Source organism: Tenrec ecaudatus, chromosome 1, assembly GCF_050624435.1.
Source record: "Tenrec ecaudatus isolate mTenEca1 chromosome 1, mTenEca1.hap1, whole genome shotgun sequence".
Classification (NCBI taxonomy): Eukaryota; Metazoa; Chordata; class Mammalia; order Afrosoricida; family Tenrecidae; genus Tenrec; species Tenrec ecaudatus.
In genome coordinates this window covers 6298319-6315739 of record NC_134530.1, presented here as the reverse complement: position 1 = coordinate 6315739, position 17421 = coordinate 6298319, and the positions used below count along the sequence as shown (strand labels likewise).

At 58.7% G+C, this 17421-nt stretch overlaps 1 protein-coding gene across 3 annotated transcripts in view; it reads left to right on the top strand.

Moving 5' to 3' along the window:
* Positions 1-1388: 1388 nt before the first annotated feature.
* MLLT1 (MLLT1 super elongation complex subunit) overlaps positions 1389-17421 on the top strand; it is a 42034-nt gene continuing 26001 nt past the window's right edge. The window contains exons 1-3 of one of the 3 annotated variants that reach the window (XM_075545563.1): positions 1389-1527; positions 10567-10747; positions 15274-15356. In XM_075545563.1, the coding sequence (XP_075401678.1) occupies positions 1516-1527; positions 10567-10747; positions 15274-15356 (276 nt within the window). In that variant the 5' untranslated portion in view covers positions 1389-1515. The remainder of the gene's footprint in view (positions 1528-10566; positions 10748-15273; positions 15357-17421) is intronic. The other 2 variants (XM_075545546.1, XM_075545553.1) reach the window with 2 other exon arrangements.

Here is a 17421-nt window from a genome sequence, read left to right as displayed (position 1 = left end):
GTGCAGAGTTCATGTTCTTGGCCAACATCATCATTCAAAGGCATCAGTTTACCTTCAGTCTTCCTCATTCATTGTTCACCTTTCACCTGCTGATGAAGCTATTGAAAAATACCTGTGGTCTGAGGCAGGCCCACCTTCAAACCTTGAAGGGGCATCTTTCCTTTTCAACACTTTAAAGATCTAGAAAGGTTACAGCCCTTCGAAAGAATTGAATTCTACTGTAAGGCAGCCGGGTTTTGTGTTGGCCTCAGATAAGGAACTATCAAAGAGCTCCTGAGGCTACAAGTTGCAACAATTGTAAATAAAAGACACTTCCCCGCAGGCTCCTGTCCAGAAATTACTCATTGCAACAATTGTAACATAAAAGCTCTTCTCTGTAAACTTCTCTCAGAGATAGACCTCTCCACTTCTGTGCCTCGGCTTGGCAATTCACTTCCATGGAGTCAAGCGCTCAAATTATGTATTGCATTAGGCAAATCAGATGTAAATACCCCGCTTAATGTGGTAGAAGGCAACGATGCTATTTTGAGAATAAAGGGCACCTTAGCTTGAAGCTTGACAGTTCAGCCTATGGTCTTCTCATTCACCTCAATTGCATCAGGAAGCTGGACCATGTAAAGGCAGTCCAGAGAAGAACGGAGGCACTTGAATTATTGATTAAGAATACTGAATATCGACAGTACAGACAGCCAGAAGGACAAATACACCTAGCTTGGAAGAAGTGCAGCCAGAATGTTCCTTAGAAGCGAGGATGGTGAGACTGTCTCATGTACCTTGGAGAGACGTTTTAGGAGACACCAGTCCGTGGAGACAGTCGTCCTGTAAAGGTCAAGTTCCAAGAGGCGACCCTAACACAGGGATGTAATAGTAGGCTCAAACAGACCGTACCTACATACCTGTGAAGACAGCACAGGACTAGGTAGTCTTTTTCTCGCGCTCTCAGACTACCCCAGTGCAGCAACCCATTGCCAAGGGCGCCCTCCCGGGGGTCGAACCCGCAGCGCGACTCGCCCAGGCCAGCAGACAGCGCCCCCTGCGGGCCTCAGTGCGCAGGCGCGGCGCGCCCGCTCCCGTCCCCGCCCCCGCCCCCCTCCACGTGCGCCGCACACCTCGCGCTCCCCGCCCCCGGGCTCGCCTCGCCCCTCCCCTTCTCCCTCCCCGCGCCCCTCCGGCCCGGGCCTCGGATTGGCTGCGGGCCTCGTCTCTCCGACCACCGCTCGTCTGGCCCCCGCCAAGCAGGAAGTCCCGCCCCACGCGCGCCCGATCGCGCCTCTGAGTGGCCGAGCCGCCCGTCCGTCGCCGCGGCGGGCCCGACTCGGCGGCGGGGGCCGTGGTCGGTGCGCGACCCGGGCTGGCGGTGGTTTCCGGTTCCGCGGGGCTGGCGGGCGGCGGGCGGGCGGCCGGGAGCGGCGGCGGCGGCGGCGGCTGACAGACAATGAGGGCGGCGGGGCGGCGCTGAGCGGCGGCGGCGGCGGCGAGCGACGCGGGGCCCGGGGGCGGGGCGGGGCGCCAGCCATGGACAATCAGGTGAGGAGCGGCCGCCCGCGCCCCGCTTTGTGCGCGCGCCCGCCCCCCGGCCTTTATGTGGGCGGGGGCGCCCCTCCCCCCCGCCGGGGACCCCGGCCTGGCCGCGCTGCCCTCGGGCACCCAGGGACCCTGACCCGGCCCAGGCCCCCGCAGACCCTCCCCGGGGACCCCGGCCCGGCCTAGAGCCCCCTGAACGGCCCACGGCTCCTCACACCCTTCTCGGGCGCCCGGGCCCGGAGCCTCCCCGACTCTACTCGGGACCCATCAGACCCGACCGCTACGGCTACCGCTGGGAGTGTCCCTTTCGTTCTCCTGCCCTGTGCCCCCTTGAGACCCCCTGAGCCCCCACCCTGCCAGGCGCCTTTGAGCGTAGGCCGGATTGAGCCACTTGGAGCCGGCTCCAAGTCTGGCCCCGGCGTCCCTGTGCGCCCGGCGCACTCCCCTCAGATTCTGAGACCCCTGTTCACCCGACGGGGATCCAGGCCTGCTGGGGAGTGGGTGCAGCCCCGCTGCCTCCAGGCCTGGTCACTGCCCTGGGACCCCAGTGCCCAGCCCCAGGCCAGCACCCTCACCCACAGACCAGCATCCCTCGTTCCCCCGCAGCCAAGGCTCCTACCGCTTGTCAAGTCTTCCCTCTGCCCTGCAGCCCAGGACCCCAGCCTGGGCACCTGCACCCCTGCTTCTCCCACACTCCTACCCTCCTGCCCTCCACGTTTTTCCTTCCCTTTCCCAGCGTCTTGGCGCCTCCATCCCACCGGGAGCCAGGGTTCTACCCATCCTTTCAACGCCCGGCACCCCTGGAGCTAAAGCGGATGGTTTCGGTGGGCGGCCCTGCTGTTGAAGCCCTCTCCCTACATACCTGGGCTGCATCATCTTCCTGACCCCGAGCTCCTCCTGCTTCAGGGACCCCTGACTAGGGAGCTGTGGTGGGGGCAGTGCCCAGGGCTCTGCTGTTCGGTCGGGCAGTCGGGTGCCTGCTGGTAATGTGTCCTGTGATCATGGGGTTTCAGGGTCTGGGAGCAAGGCATATATGGTTGTTGGGGGCCTGGGGACCATTTCCCCATGTTCCCCTGCCTTTGGCCACACTGAGAATGGATTTCCAGCGTGGAGGGCGCACTACTCTGGAAGGGATCGTATCACCTCCAACAGCTTGGAGTTAAAAAATAAAATAAAAGTGTATGTTCAGCACCCCAAGGCGCAGCATGTCGTCATGACCCTGGTCCCTTTTGACCCTGGGGAAGAGGTCTTCGGACCTGGTCCTTCCCCCCTGGGTTGGGCTGGGTCCCCCATGGCAAGGCAAGTTGCTGCCAAGCCGACCCCCCCTCAAAGGTCTCCTGTAGGCTGAGGAACTCTGCTCTGAGGTTTTCAGCAGTGGAGCTCCAGGTCTTTCTTCTGAGGTATCTGAGAGCAGTCTGGGACTGGCTAGCTTTCGGTTAGCAGCTGGATGTGCTAGGCATTGTCGGGGAAGTTGTCATGTCAGTGTGTGGAAGGGTGGGCAGATCCCGTGTTCATGGGGAAGAGAGGAGTCGGTGTGAGGTGGGGGGGGGGGGAAGGGACACACACTGCTGGACAAACAGGCCCAAGAGTTCAGACAGTGCACGCAGAAAGTGGGGCTGCTTAAATCTAAAACATCCAGAGTCTGTCACCGACCTCCTGTGGTCCCTGAGGGCAGACAGCCACCCCCCTCTCTGCAGAAAGTGTAGCCGGATCCTGGTAGGAAGGTGTGCGGAGCCATGGGGCTGGGTGCGTTCAGGGGGTGTGTGTGTGTGTGTGTGTGTGTGTGTGTGTGTGTGTGTGTGTGTGTGTGTGTGGCGGGGAGAGGCACCGGGGCTCTGTCATGTCAGGAGTGGGGAGAAAAGTGCCTGTCACCCAGGGAGGTGGAGGCGGAGGCAACTTAGTTGGCTGTGAGCTCTAGAAAGACTGGTTGGTGTGAGACAGACTGGCTCTGGCTCCAGAGAAAGTCCCCATCCTGCCCTGAAATGTCACAGACCTGTGAATGCCTCCTCTGCCCAGTGGAAGGGGGCCCCTGGTGCCCTGCAGGCGCCTCCTTTGGGATTCTTGGGGGCGCGGAGTGGGAATTCAGACCAGGGGGAAACTCACCCCAACTCTGGACTTTCTACTGAAATCTTTCCCGCGGGCCCAGGCACCAGTTCCCCTGTGTGTGTGATTTCCCCCACGCCCATGACTGTTTTGTCTGCTGTTCTCTGTAGGGTTAGGGGTGGGGTGGGGGTAGGGGGATGAACTGCTCTGTCCCCTTAAGGTCATGTCCCAGAGGAGGTGTGATTACAGGACAGTGGGGAGGGAGTGGGCAGACTTTGTAAAGCTTGAGAAGGGGGGTGGTGATGGGGTGTGGTCTGTAAACGGAGCTGGCAGTGTTGGTTCTGTCTGAGCCAGCCTGCATTCCCGAAGGACTACAGACTGGTCCTGTGGCCGCAGTGGGCAGCTCTAAAAAATACTCTTGCCTTCGAGTCGATGCCGACTCATCAGGACCCTCTGGGACAGAGCAGAACTGTCCCTGTGGGTTTCGGAGATTTCTGAAGCAGACAGCCTCGTTTTTCTCAGCTGGTGGTTTTGAACTGCTGACCTTAAGGTTAGCGGTCTAAGGGGCAACCCACCCTGCCCCCAGGGCTTCCCACAGTGATAGCCAGTGCATGTGAATCTGATCCCTGACTTCGTGGGTTCTAATTGGGTACTGATTGACTTTTGAAGCCAGACTGGTTGCCATCGTGTGGGCCCCAGGTTCCTGGCAAGCCCTGTGCATGTCAGAGCAGTTTTCGCCGGCTGCTTTTTGAGCCATAGCTCGCCAGTCCTTTCTTCCCAGCCACCCCTGGGTAGACTCAGCCTTCCAGTTGGTTGTCAAGTGCACAGCATCACTAAAGAAAAGGCCCTGCTTACATTTGGGCTGGGGAACACTGTGGTGTGGCGGGAGTCCAGGAGGTGCAGGATGAAGCATGCAGCTGCTCACTGCCAGGCCACTGGCTTGAATCCTCCAGATGTGGTCGTCTGCACACACAGAGATGATGCCCACGGACACGCGAGTGCCGCACTTCCCTTCTCTTTAGGCCCACCATGCGTGGGCACCACCAGCAGGAGTTTGGTTGTATTTTTTGGCTGGATCTGAAGGTGGGTGATTCGAGCAACAGGAGAGAAACCCGGCGATGTCCTGCAGAGTTGAAGGTGGGGACACGCTCGGTGGCCCTGCAGACTCCCTGTGAGTCAGACTCGACTCGCCGGCAGGGAGTTTCTGGGGCTTTGTCGTGAAGCTTAGTTGTTCTGGAAGGGCACGCTTGTTCTGACTGTGATGGCTGTGAGTAACTCGCCCCAACCCCAGACACCCGTGTTACGGACAAGGAGATGGTGCCCGAGGTGGGTCCCCCTGCTGCTGTCACTGCGTCATCATTATGCCATCGTTACATCGTCACAGCATGAGGGGCTGAGGGCAGGGCCACGTCCTCTCATGTCATGGCTTCAAGCGTTTGTTCAGTAACTCAATCACAGTCTGTGCCCCTGCTGCCTGGACTGCCAGGTGATACCTGCCTGCCATCCGTGCGTGACTGGCCACCCCCTGGTCAGCCTGGTGAGGGTTGGCCTTCCCAGGCACCTGCAGACTCAGAGGGCATCATCATTTTTTTTCCTGAGTCTTCAGAGAGAGACAGACTCCATGGGCTCATCCTCATGCCTTCCTGCTGACTTGGCCCTCGGAGAGACAGGCAGAGGGAGCCCTCGGGCAGGAGTGTGCTGGCGCCAGAACTGGCTGTGATGAAGGGGGCCCTGGTGCACAGGGGGGCAGGTGCTGACCATGAGGTTCCCATGCGCTGGGAAGCAGTCCTCCACACAGGGCCCCTGTGGGGCAGCCATGGTTCTGGAGCTGGAGAGAATGCCGGCTCCTCAGTGCTTTGGTCCAGGAGGGGGCTGTGGGTTGGGGGCCACACCCCAGCCTAATGCCAGCACCTGGGGCTGATCGGCTTCCCAGAGGAGGGGCGTCTGGAAGATCCCCAAGAAAGACTGGGAAACCTGGCACAGATGCTACTACTAAGGACCTGCCTCCCGAGGTCTCGGGGCTCCTGGGACAGGGAGGCTGCTGAGGAAGGTGCTCAGCCAAGTGGGCCCCCAAGTCGATCCCCACTGGAGGGTGGTAGCAGCTTCAGGTTTTTGGAAGTAGGTTGTCCAGCTTTTCTTCAGAGACACCACTGGGTAGACTAGTACCTCTTAGCTTTGCCCTCCTATACTCAGTGACAAAGTTCTGGGAGCTGCCTTCCCAGGGACTCCTGAGCACTCATTCGGTGTTCGGTGAGCAGCCTGGGAAGCTGCTCTCCTGGGCAGGCGAGGACTTGGTCCCTTGCTTCACGAGGCCTCTGCCTGTCAGCCTAGCTGAACTCCCTGCCCAGGCCCCCCTGCCCCGTCCACTGTCTTCCTGATGTTGCCACACAATTTAAGTGGTCCCACGCTGGGGCAGGCCCGATGTTTACCCTTTGTGCTGGGCTTTTGTTGGGAGTGGGTTGGCCGAGGTTCCCCCCGCAAGGGCCAGGCAGTGGCAGTGACCGAGGCCAGGCCCTTGTTTCTGGAGGTTCGGCGGGCGTCTGCCCGGCAGCAGGCAGCTCTCTTGGAGGAGCTGCTGGGAGGTGTGCCAGCTGGGAGTGCAGAGACCAGCTGCTGACACGAGAGCTATCCCTTCTGAGAGGCGCAGGCGAGCGTGGCCATCCGCTAACCTCTTTTTCCGGCGTCCCCCAGGAGGAGCCCTGGAGGTGACGCTGAGGGTTAAGCATCAGGCTCTGGAGAAGGGGAGGCCATCTGCTCCCACAAGGGAAGATAGCCTCAGAGACCTGTGCAGGGTTAAGAAGAGTCTAAATCAGCTCAGTGGTAGAGCTTCAGTTTTTTGGTTGTGGTTCGTCTTTCTGGGAGCTGACCTCCAGATCTTTTCTCCCCTGGAGCTGCTGGGCCAGAAGCAGTTGCTCCCTCCCTGCACCACCAAGGCTCCTTTGTGCAGAGCTGTTTCCGGAGTCAGCAGGTGGGGGGCTCATTGGCTTGAATCTGTGCGTCTTCCCTGTGGAGTGGCTTGCAGTCAGTCTCATCTGCCAACCTTCTTAAGAAAGAAACCCATGCTGATGGGCTCCCTGGGGCGGGGTGAGCAGGCTGGGTGTGGGGACCCTGCTGGCTGGTCACTGACCCACCTGAGCCCTGGGGGAGCTGTGACCAGGCCAGCTGCACAACCTTCCTGCTGACTTTGGCCTCCGAAGCTCCCTGGTGCCGGCACGTAGCTCTCGGATGGCGCTGTGGTCTTCCCGCTTCCCTGTATGTACCCTGTGAGACGTGGGCTGAGCTTCGGGCAGCCAGTCTGCCGAACAAGAAGACGTTGGCATCATGTCGGAAACAGCCCGGTGGTGCCGTGGTTAAAGTGCTCAGTTGGTGGTCTGCTCCAGTCAGCATGCACAGCCTTGGAAACACACGGGCGGTGCTCTCTGCTGTGTGATTCAGAACCGCCTGGATCGCGCGCAGCCACAGTGAAAGCCTGAGCCTCAGAAGTCGGCATCCACATGGGGTGGCTGCTGCTGTGACCCTTTCATACAGGTCCTCGTGTTGTGGTGACCCACCCCAATCATAATATTATTTTCGTTGCTACTCCATCACTGTCATTTTGCTATGAATCGGGTGACCCCTATGAAAGGGTCATTCGACACCCCCCAAGGGGTCAAGACCCACAGGTTGAGAACCTCTGCCATAGAGCGTTTGTCTCTGCTGGAGCTCTCCCAGCCACTCCAGGCTGCCCTACCTGAGTGCCTGTGCTCACGGCCTGGCACCAGTCCCGGGCCACCACACGAGTGGCCCAGTGGAAGGCTGGCGGTTCAGATTCACCCAGAAGGAAGCTCCTCAGAGGGCAGGCCTGGCGACAGCTTCCCAACAACCACAGCCTATGGGCGTCCATGGCACATCTGTTTGACAGCAGCTGGTTGTCAGTGTTGTTTGTGTGGTGCAGCCCTACTCAGATGGGCGTGCTGGTTTTGCATCCTATTTGTCTACATCTTTAGCCACTGTTGCCAGGCCTTTCTTCTGCCCTTAGAGGGGGTGTTTTCACCTGAATGTCCCAGTTTCTGTCTGCAGCTTGCCTGGGTGGTGGTGCCATCCCCATAAGCCCAGGCTCACTGCCCCCTGACCAACTCCTCCCTGGGCCCTAGTGTCTGTGCTGATAAGACTCTACCCACAGAACCCTTACAGGAAGGAGCCTCCGCTCAGGAGAGCCGTCTTCACTAGTTGGGCACAATTCCAATTACCTTCAAAGATGATGTCAAGGGAGAGAGAGCTTCAGGCTGAGGCTTAAGGCTCACCCTCCGGGCAGTCCATCTGGGCCGGTTCCTCTACCCGACCCTAATCCAGGCCTAATGACTCCCCTGTCATTGTGGCCATAGGGGCCGTGTTCAGGCATGATGACAAGGACAGACAAGCCATGGTCCCTTGCTCTTAGAGATGCAGGGGAGACCAGAAGTAGCACAGTGAGCAAGGCACAGGAGGGAGGGAGCAGAGGCAGTTGGGGCCGGTACGGCTTTGGTCATGGGAATTGCACTTGGGGAGCTGGATACGTACTCGCAGAGGGCATGGGGTGGGGGTGGGGGTAATGGACACCTGCTGAGGATACAGAGGTGGCTTGGCCCCAGTGGAAAGCTAGGAGGTGGAATAGAAGGGGCTGAGATGGAGCCAGGGCCCCAGCTGAGGATGAGGGGACAGGACAGCAGGAGTGAATGTTGCCCTTGGTGGGGAGGTGGCGAAGGCTGGCCCGATGGTCTAGGACCCCCTGCCCACAGGGTTGCTATGAGTCAGAATCGCCTCAGTGGCAGCGAGTTTGGTATTGGTGTCCTGGTGATGTGGTGGTTATGTATTGGGCTGTGATCTGCATGGTCGGCATTTTGAAACCATCCGCAGCTCTGCGGGAGACATACGGGTCTTTCTACTCACAAACATTTACAGTCTCAGAAACCCATAGGGCAGTTGCTGTGAGTCAGCATGGGTTTGATGGCAGTGAGTTTGGTGTTGGTTTAGTGCTGTGCAGAAGGAGCCTAGTGGTGCAGTGGTTAAGCACCGCAGCTGAATGAAGGGTGGCAGTTGGGACACACCAGCCACCCTGAAGGAGAAGCCTGATGATGTGCTGCTCCGTCATAGGGGGTGGGGGGTGGATGGGGCCGTGAATCAGTCTTGGCTCAGCGGCAGTGGGCTTGGGAAGGTGTGAATGGTTGATGGGCTTGCTGCTAACAGAAAGATAGGTCTGGTGCACCCCAGTTTCCTTGGGAGAAAGACCTGGCAGTCTATTTCTGAAAACTCAGTTGTCGGAAACCCTGAGGGGCATAGGTCTACTCTGACACATGCAAGGCACCCTGTTGTGGCGTCTACACCAGTCAGCAGAGGGTATGCAGGGTGCCTTGGCGGCACGGCAGATCAGTGCTTGAACCCACCCGACCCCACAGAGAGAAACGTTCTTGTTTGCACCCATCAGGACCCAGAGATCGTCCCCCAACATCAACAGTGGGGGCTTTCTTATTTTTCTCTATTTGGGACTTACAGCCCACGGCTAACTGAGATGGCGTCTGCGTAGACTTCTGGCAGCTCATGAGCCATTCATTGGGGTCTGCAAGGCACAGTCTGTCTTCCAAAGGGTCAAAGTGGCAAACCTCCAAGGGAGACTAAGGGAGTCCCTCTCCATCCTTGTAGAAAACAGGAAGAGACAGGAGAGGCAGTGTGTACCTCCAGGTCCAACCAAGGATGGTGGAACAACCTCGTCCGTCCTCAAGTGCAGCTGGTGAGAAGGAGCCAGCTCAGCTCAACCACCGGGGGCGGGGGACTATGGGTATGACCAGCCACCTGAGCTGTCGGAAGCAGGTGTCCCCATGGCCTCTGAACTGGATGCCGGGCTGGGATGGTGTCTCTGGGAAGTTGGGGCTCTCAGCACCAGAGTGGATGAGTGGGTTTTGACCCCAGGTGTGGAGCATGCGCTGCAGGGTGTGGTGGCTGAGCCTCAGTGTCCAAGGTGGGGGGCTGGCTTCAGAGCAGTCCGGTGACCGGCCACCAGTAGCTTTCCTTTTGGTGCCCACTGGCAGCCCCCGAGAACCAATGCTTGTTGGTGGCTCTGGTGACCTTCCATGAGGAAGGGGATGAGCATGCTTCCATTAGGGCATGGGGGGCTGAGGAGACAGGCCCTTGGGAGGGGCGTGTGGTCATGGCAGAGTGAGGGGCAGGTTGTCGGAGCATATCCCAAGGGAACCAGCCAGGTGCAGGTCAGGTGATGTGCATCCCAGGCAGAGAGCTCTGTGGGAGGAAGTGGGGCCTGCCAGTGAAAACGAACAGGAGAGTGGAACGGGAGCAGAATCTGAGGGTTTGGGCTGCTTCAGGACATTGTGGGGGCATGGTGGTAATGGGGATCCTGTGTATACAGTGCTCGGGACATTGTGTGGTATGATGCTAATGGTGGGGGCAGGTCCTATGTATACAGTGGTGGGGACGTTACATAGGTGTGGTAGTAATGGGGAGGCAGGTCCTGTGTGTTTAATGGAATATTGTGCAGGTATGATGGTAATGGGGGGCAGGTCCTGTGTGTTTAATGGAATATTGTGCAGGTATGATGGTAATGGGGGGCAGGTCCTGTGTATATAATGGTTGGGATGTTGTGCAGAAGTGGTAATGGGGTGCGGCCCTGTGTATACAGTGGTCTGGGTGTTGTGTGGGTGTTGTGGTTGTGTTCCTGTGTATACAGTGTTCAGGAGGGTGTGTGAGGGTGGTGGTAACAGAGGGCCCCATGTATATAGTGCTGGGTACAGGCTTGAGAAGTCCTGATAGCACAATGGCTAAGTGCTTGCCTGTGAACCCAAAAGTCTGTGCTTCCCTGGGAGATAGAGCTGGTTACCTGACCCAGGGAGGTCCGTGGGCGGCGCTGCTCTGTCCCTGGCTCCCACAGCAGGACAGATGGGGTGCCCTACGACCCCCATTGGTCCCCGGGTGGGCCGTGTGGCCATGTGCTGTGGGGAGCCTGACCCGTCCTGCCTCTTTCCCCTGCAGTGCACTGTCCAGGTCAAGTTAGAGCTGGGGCACCGTGCCCAGCTGCGGAAGAAACCCACCACGGAGGGCTTCACCCACGACTGGATGGTGTTTGTCCGTGGCCCCGAGCAGTGCGAGATCCAGCACTTCGTGGAGAAGGTGGTCTTCTGGCTGCACGACAGCTTCCCCAAGCCCAAACGCGGTGAGTGCACCCCGGGCCCCGGGCCGGCCTGGCAGGTGGGACCAGTGCGTCTTGGGGCGCCTCCCCTCCCTCATCGCCATGGCTGACCCTTTCAGTTCCCTCCCTGGGCCCAACAGGCTGGCTGTGCTTAGAAGCCAGGTCCATGAACTGAACTTGGGGTCTCTGGGCCAGACCTGTCTGCTGCCTGTTTTTGTCTCTTGGTGCACCAGAGCCGTGCTCATGGTGACCCCGTGTGTTATAGTGTGGAACTTCTCCCTGTAGGGTTTCCATGGCTCTGACTTTGAGAAGCAGCATGCCAGGCCTTTTCTTGGAGGCACCTGGGGAGGTTAGAACCATTAGACCTACAGTGGGTAGCTCAGTGCTTAAATGCGCGCACCACCCAAGGACTCACTTTTGGAGCCTGTTGGGTGCCGGGGAATGATTCGTGGGACAGAGTAGAACACACACACACCCCTGTGTGGCTTTCCTGCTGTGATCCTGACTGAGGTAGGCCACCAGGTCTTTCTTCCTAGGTGCCTGAGGATGTAGTTGAACTAATGTCCCGGTGCTTAACCCTTTTTGCCATGCCGGCCCTCTGTACAGAGCTGAGACACACAGTCTGTGTGGGACTGTGGGCTCTTGGGGTGACAGCTCTGGGTTGGGTCTCTTCCTATGGAGCCTCTGACTAGACCCCAGCCCCATCATGCAGGTCATGCAGCCGCAGCACAACTGCCAGAAGCAGTCTACCTATGACTGCATCCTGAGACCCTGTGCGGTATGCCCATGCCTGCGCTGGACACACACTCATGCTGTGTGCCCTTTGCCTTGCATCCCCATGTTCTCTTTGTGCCCCATGCCCCATGTGTGTGCCCTGTACTCTCCTGAACCCAACAGTCCACTTGGACAGTAGTGTGCTGCTGCCTGGCTCTTCTGCAAGTGAAGGATGTGTGTGGCGGTCAGGAATGCTGAGGTGTGAGGCAAGAGCAGCTGGCTGCGCTGGGTGAGGGCGTGTGTCAGCTTGCCCGGAACATGGTTCTTGGAGACTTGGCAGTTAGGGGGCGATGTGACCCGACACATCTGACGCGGTCATTCTCCATTTTGACCTCACACTGATTGTCACCCAATGGCCTCATCGTTGGAGCCTGACCACGTGGCTGGGTGAGGAGTGGGTGTTCGTGGGATGGCTCAGAGCTCGTAAGGGAGCCCTGGTGGCATGGTGGGCTGGGTGGTGGGAGAGCGATGAAGCTCTCTGCGCCTGTAAAGATGGGCCCTTTTGAGGCGCTCCCTGTGTCAGGTCACTCGGAGCTGGACTGGACCTCATGGCTCCGGGCTGGGTTTTCAGGAAGAGCTCTTGTTCTCTGTCTTGAGATACACACACTAGAACGTAGCACAGTTTAACCTGGTCTGCACTCCAGTGACATTGATGGCATCCTTTGAGCTGTGCGGCCATCCCCACCTGCCTTTTCGGAGCCGTGTCTTCCCCTGGCTGTAAACTTGCTACCCAAATTTCCCATCGAACCTTCCGGGTCGCTGTTGTCAGTTTACTCACACAGAGCTCGGCCCCAGACAAGCATGATACTCAGGCAGACGTGATTTCACTGACTCAGCGACACTTCTGGTTGTTCTAAGGAGACTTCTGGGCCCATTTTTGTTCTAAGGTTTCAAGATGATCTCAGCCCTGATGGCTCCAGAGAGTGTCAGGTTTGAAGAACATGACCCTCTGTCCCACATCTCCTCCTCTCGCAGTGCTTGGTCATGGTCACCGGGCATCTTCTGATTTTCCCGTGTCCAGGTTTCTTGTTTTTTTTTGCAGTGAATGCGTCTCCTTGGATCTGAGGCGGGGCCTCCACCCCCAGGTTCTCCTGTGGCCTCAGATGACTGTTCTCCCTGGGCTCCTCCCCAAGGGAGTTCCTCTGCAGGGGGTGAGGAGGGTCTGGTTGAACAGCAGCCTTCGGTTTAGGAAGGCACACCCCACAAGTGAGGAGGGCTTCTGGGGAGGAGCCCGGGTGGCCCAGGAGGGTGTGTTCAACCGCTCAGCTAAGGTTGGTGGTTGAAACCCAGACGTAGACTGCAGAAGGAATGCCTGGCGATCTGCTTTCCTGATGGTGACAGCCAGGAAACCTTTCCTCCAGAGCCCCGTCCTGCTCTGTAACGCAGCAGCGTGGCGCCGGGGAGTTGGAACTGACCAGGCGGCGGTCAGCGTAGTTTTTGTGTGGCCTGGGCCCAGTGTCATACTGTAAGTGCTAGCTGTCTCTAGCGTGGACTGCTGGATGATGGCCCGGAGGGAGAGGGATCGCCTGTGTGGAAGGTCAGGTGGCCCCGGGGCTGCTGCTCCACAGGCAGCCTTTCCATTGGCTGAGCTGTTCCGTTTTGAAATAATCACCTGACTGAGATTCATCCCAGATTCACCCTGGGATAGTGCAGTTAGTTCTGTGTCTTTCATTACATTCACAGAGGGGTGTGACCGTCACCATTGTCAAGCTGCCGGGCATTTTATCATCCCCAAAAGAACCTCTGGGCTACCTCCAGCCCAGCAGCGATCCCGTGCAGTGTGGGCCATCTCGGCCCCGCCTCTCTCCTAGGCCTACATGCTTCACCCACAGCCCGCCTGGTGGGTATTCATGGGATGCCCCCTGCCTGCCAGTTGGGCGGGCTCTGTGGTGTTTGTGTGGCTCTCTGTTGCAGGTGGGCTAGTGGGCCAGGTGTCAGGTGACAAGCTGAGAGTGCCAGCCCTGGACCTGTCAATGGGGCCTGCTGCTGGGAGGCCCTGCCCTTCAGAGGCCTCCAGTATGTGCTTGTGCGTGGAGAGAGCAGTTATCCCCAGCAAGACAGCAGTAGGTTTGAGTGGGAGGAGAAAGGGGTGCAGCCGAGGTGGGGGGGAGGCGGGCCAGCAGGAATGCTGGGAAAGTTTGTGGGGGGGGCCCAGGCAGCTTTCACCTCTGGCTCGTCCTTGCAGCTCTGGATGCAGAAGCCCCGGCCCCTTCTCTGCTCCTCTACCACAGCCCACCAGCCCTGCCCTGTGAGGCCAGCGAGCTGACCCAGCCGACCGCTTTGTCTTAGAGAGTCCTTGGAGATGGCACAGGTGGTTGAGCGCAAACTAAAGGCTTCGAGGTTTGAGTCCACCGAGAGGCACTGAGTAAGAAAGGTCTGGCAGTCTACTTCAACAAAGCCGCCTCTGAAAGGACAGCACAAATCTGACACCACCGGACTCGTCCTGGATGGGAGTGGGCGTGGTGGCACCTGGGTTTGATTTGGGTTTATGAGTTAGATATGAGAGCCAAAGGCCTTAAAAAAAAATCATACAATGCTTTACTGTGTCTCATAAAGCATTTCTGACAACTCCTGGTCCCCTTCCCCATTATTGTACTGGGTCCAAAAAGGTATATTTGTTAGGTGCCACCTAGTCTGTTCCGACCCATAGCGACCGGGCACACAACAGAAGGAAACACTGCCCGGTCCTGCGCTGTCCTCACAGTGGTCCCTGTGTCTGAGCCCATCGTGGCAGCCGCTGTGTCTGTCTAGCTCTACAGGGGCCTTCTGCTCTTTCTCTGCCCTCACATACCCCAGGCTCCCTGCCGCTGTGCCCATTCCAATCCCCGAGATCCCGTGGGCCAGAGCAGACGTGAAGAATCCGAACCTGTGCCTCTAGAGAGCAAACTGCTTCCTCTTCCTCGCACCGAGGAGCGGGTGGGGTCCCACAGTACAGCATTTAGCCCACTGCACCTCTCACAGATAGACAAGCTTGAAAAGGCTCGGAGACCGGAGGGGGTGTTGATCTCCTGTTTTCGGGTCACTTCTGGAGAGCGAAGGGCAGAAGGAAAGAATAGTCTGATTTTTGTTGTTGGTTGGTTGGTTCTTAAAAGGAGAGAGCTGTGTTTCCATATCTCACTACCACCCCCACCACCCCCCATCATTTAGGGAGTTCTGGTGGCCCAATGTGGTGCCAGGTAGATCAGCAGTCCCTACCCGCCGGCCCCAGAGAGATGCACGGGCTTGGAAACCCACGGGCAGCTCTGCCCTGCCCCAGGGTCACTGAGCGTCGGAATGGGCATGGTTTAGGTTTTATATAATGAGGGCTCATGGGCCAGTCAGTTGGCAGTGTTTTTCTTGAACTTCACCAAGTCTTAAAATGTCATCTTTCTGTCTGTGCTTGCGTTTCTGAGTTAGGTGAGGGGGTGTCACTGGGCTCTGTCGCATCACCACTACCGCCCCTGGAGTGTAAGCCAGGGGCTAAGGCCCGGGTGGTCCAGTTCCAGGGACTTGGTGGTGCACTCTGCACAGCTGACCTGGGCCAGTTGGACTGGGGGTCCCTTGGGGCCGCGCCACTTCTCTGGCCTCAACACCGTCCTGAACAACAAAAGCTGACACCCTCCCCTGCATGCCCCACTTCTGAGGCTCTCTCTGCCCCTCCTCTCCACTTTGTTCCCTTCTGTGTGACAGTCCACATCCCCAGGCGAGCCCAGCCTCCTGAGAGGCCCAGAGACCCAGAGCCTCATGCAGCCGGCGACGCTGCAGGAAGTTGACGGCTGTGTTTCCATTTCTTTCAGTGTGTAAGGAGCCCCCCTACAAAGTGGAGGAGTCGGGCTACGCTGGCTTCATCATGCCCATTGAGGTGCACTTCAAAAACAAGGTAGGACACGTGGGGACAGCGAGGAAACACAAGGCGGTGCCTTTCACCAGAGGAGCATTGAGTGCCTGGTGCTTTGTCACCAGCGAGCAGACAGTAGCGGCAGCAGCCGGGCACATAGGCTGGTGGCTCAGCTCTCGGGGTGGGAAGGGTGCTCTGGCAGTAGGTGCGGAGTGCAGTTGGGGTGGGCGCAGCTGCTAACAGACAGGTTAGCAGTTTGAACCCACCCACCCTCCAAGGGCAAAGGCCAGTTGGCCGACTGTTCCCACCACAAGGACAGCCACAGAAACACCGTGGGGTCTGCAGTCTGTCGGGGCTTAGGGGATGCTGTGGCTCAGGACCTTCATGACGAGAGCCAGCCACAGAGAGGCTTGAGGGTGCCCACGGTCCCTGAGAGGCGGTGGACCGAAGGCCAACCCCAAGCCCCAGTCACACGAGGCAGAAGGAACCTTAGGGGTCCCACAGCAGGGGAGTATGGGTCAGTGTGTGATGCTGCTTGGGAATGGCATGCAGGGAGAGGTCCTAAGTTGAGTGGAAGGGTCGGGTGGCCTTGTCTGAGCCCCAGGTGGTTCAGTGCCAACTCCAGCAGAGGTCAGTGGTTCAAACTTAACCTGGCACTGTGGGAGAGAGGCCTGGTGACCAGCTTCTGGAAGGTCGCCACCTGGAGAACCCAGAGGGGCCATGCCCTCTGACCCGTGGCCGCCGGCAGCGACAGCCTGCCTGGCACTCATGCAAGGGGCCTGCCTGGTAGCTAAGGCTGCTCCCTAGCCACCCTGGTGCATGCCACCTGCTTTGGTCAAGGGGATAGCCGTGGGCACTATGGGGCCGTTCTCCCTCCCCTGTAGGGTCACTGTGATTTGGGTTCACTCCTTGGCTTGTGGGTTTACGGTTTTTGTTCTTTCTAGGAAAAAAAGTGCAGGTGCCACACACATGCTCCCAGTGTTGGTCAGAGTGGCTGGATCACAGTTCATTTCTCCCTGTGTGTTTTAAAGGTGGCAGTGAGCATGTATGTGCTTTATCCCAGCCCGGCAATTAAAGTGTAGACAGCACCTCCCCGCAGTCCTCTCTGCTCCTCCTCAGAGGACCTACCCACCCACCCGTAGCCCATCGGTCTGGCCTCGGGGCGGCTGATCCTTGTGTGCAGCCTGCTGGCTGCCTTTCAGGAAGGAAGTGGGGTGGGGTGGGGTGGGTGTGGGTGGGGGGGATGTCTGCCTGCCTGCCTGGTTAATGAGGCCTTGTTTACACCTGGGCTTGTGGGAACACGTGGCAGGAGTCAATGTGTTCCACCTCTTGCCCAGCATAGATGACCTCGGGACACCTCAGGTGCATGGCCCACCGGAGCAGCGCATGGCATTGCTGTGCCCACGGTGCTGTGGGGCCTCAGGTGCTGGGCTGGAGGCGGGGAGAGGGGGACAGGATCACAGTGCAGCTGTGTGTCATGCTGGTGGGGCAGGGCAAGGGCTGCCCTGTCCCTCCCGGGAGACTCCCTGCTCAGGCTCTGGTGGAGTTGGGTGGACTCGGGCCTGGGTGTTCACATGACTGTCCCCTGGTGAGAAAAAAGTAGAGATGAGGGGAGTGCAGAGGACAGTTCTTCTGTACCCAGTGCTCAGAGCTGCAGGGACAGCATGCAGAGGGCCTGGCTGGGAGTGGCCAGGCCAAGGCTCTCATAAAGTGTTGGGGGGTGACTTGGGATTCAGGCTCATGGCACAGAGCCTTCCCGCCCTATCTCTGCTGGGCCAGTCCTGGGATGGCTGCGTGTGTACTCTGAGCACCCCCCAGTGGAGGGTGGGTGGGTTAGTAGCAGTAGTAGCCCCTCATGGGTTGCTGGCTCTGGGGACTCCTCTGAAGTTGGTGGGGTGGTTTGGACTTCCTTGAACCTTTCTCTTTTGTGAGCTGCTCTGGTGCTAGGTCTGCCGACAGGTGGGCACTGCCCCCTTTACTCCCAGCATCTGCCTGGAGACCTCAGCCTACAGGGCCCAGGGAGGACCAGGAAGACTGCCTGCCAGGCAGAGCCTGTTCCCTGCTCAGGGTTCTTGCTGGGTGCTGCCGGGGAGGCCTAGGCTTGCCC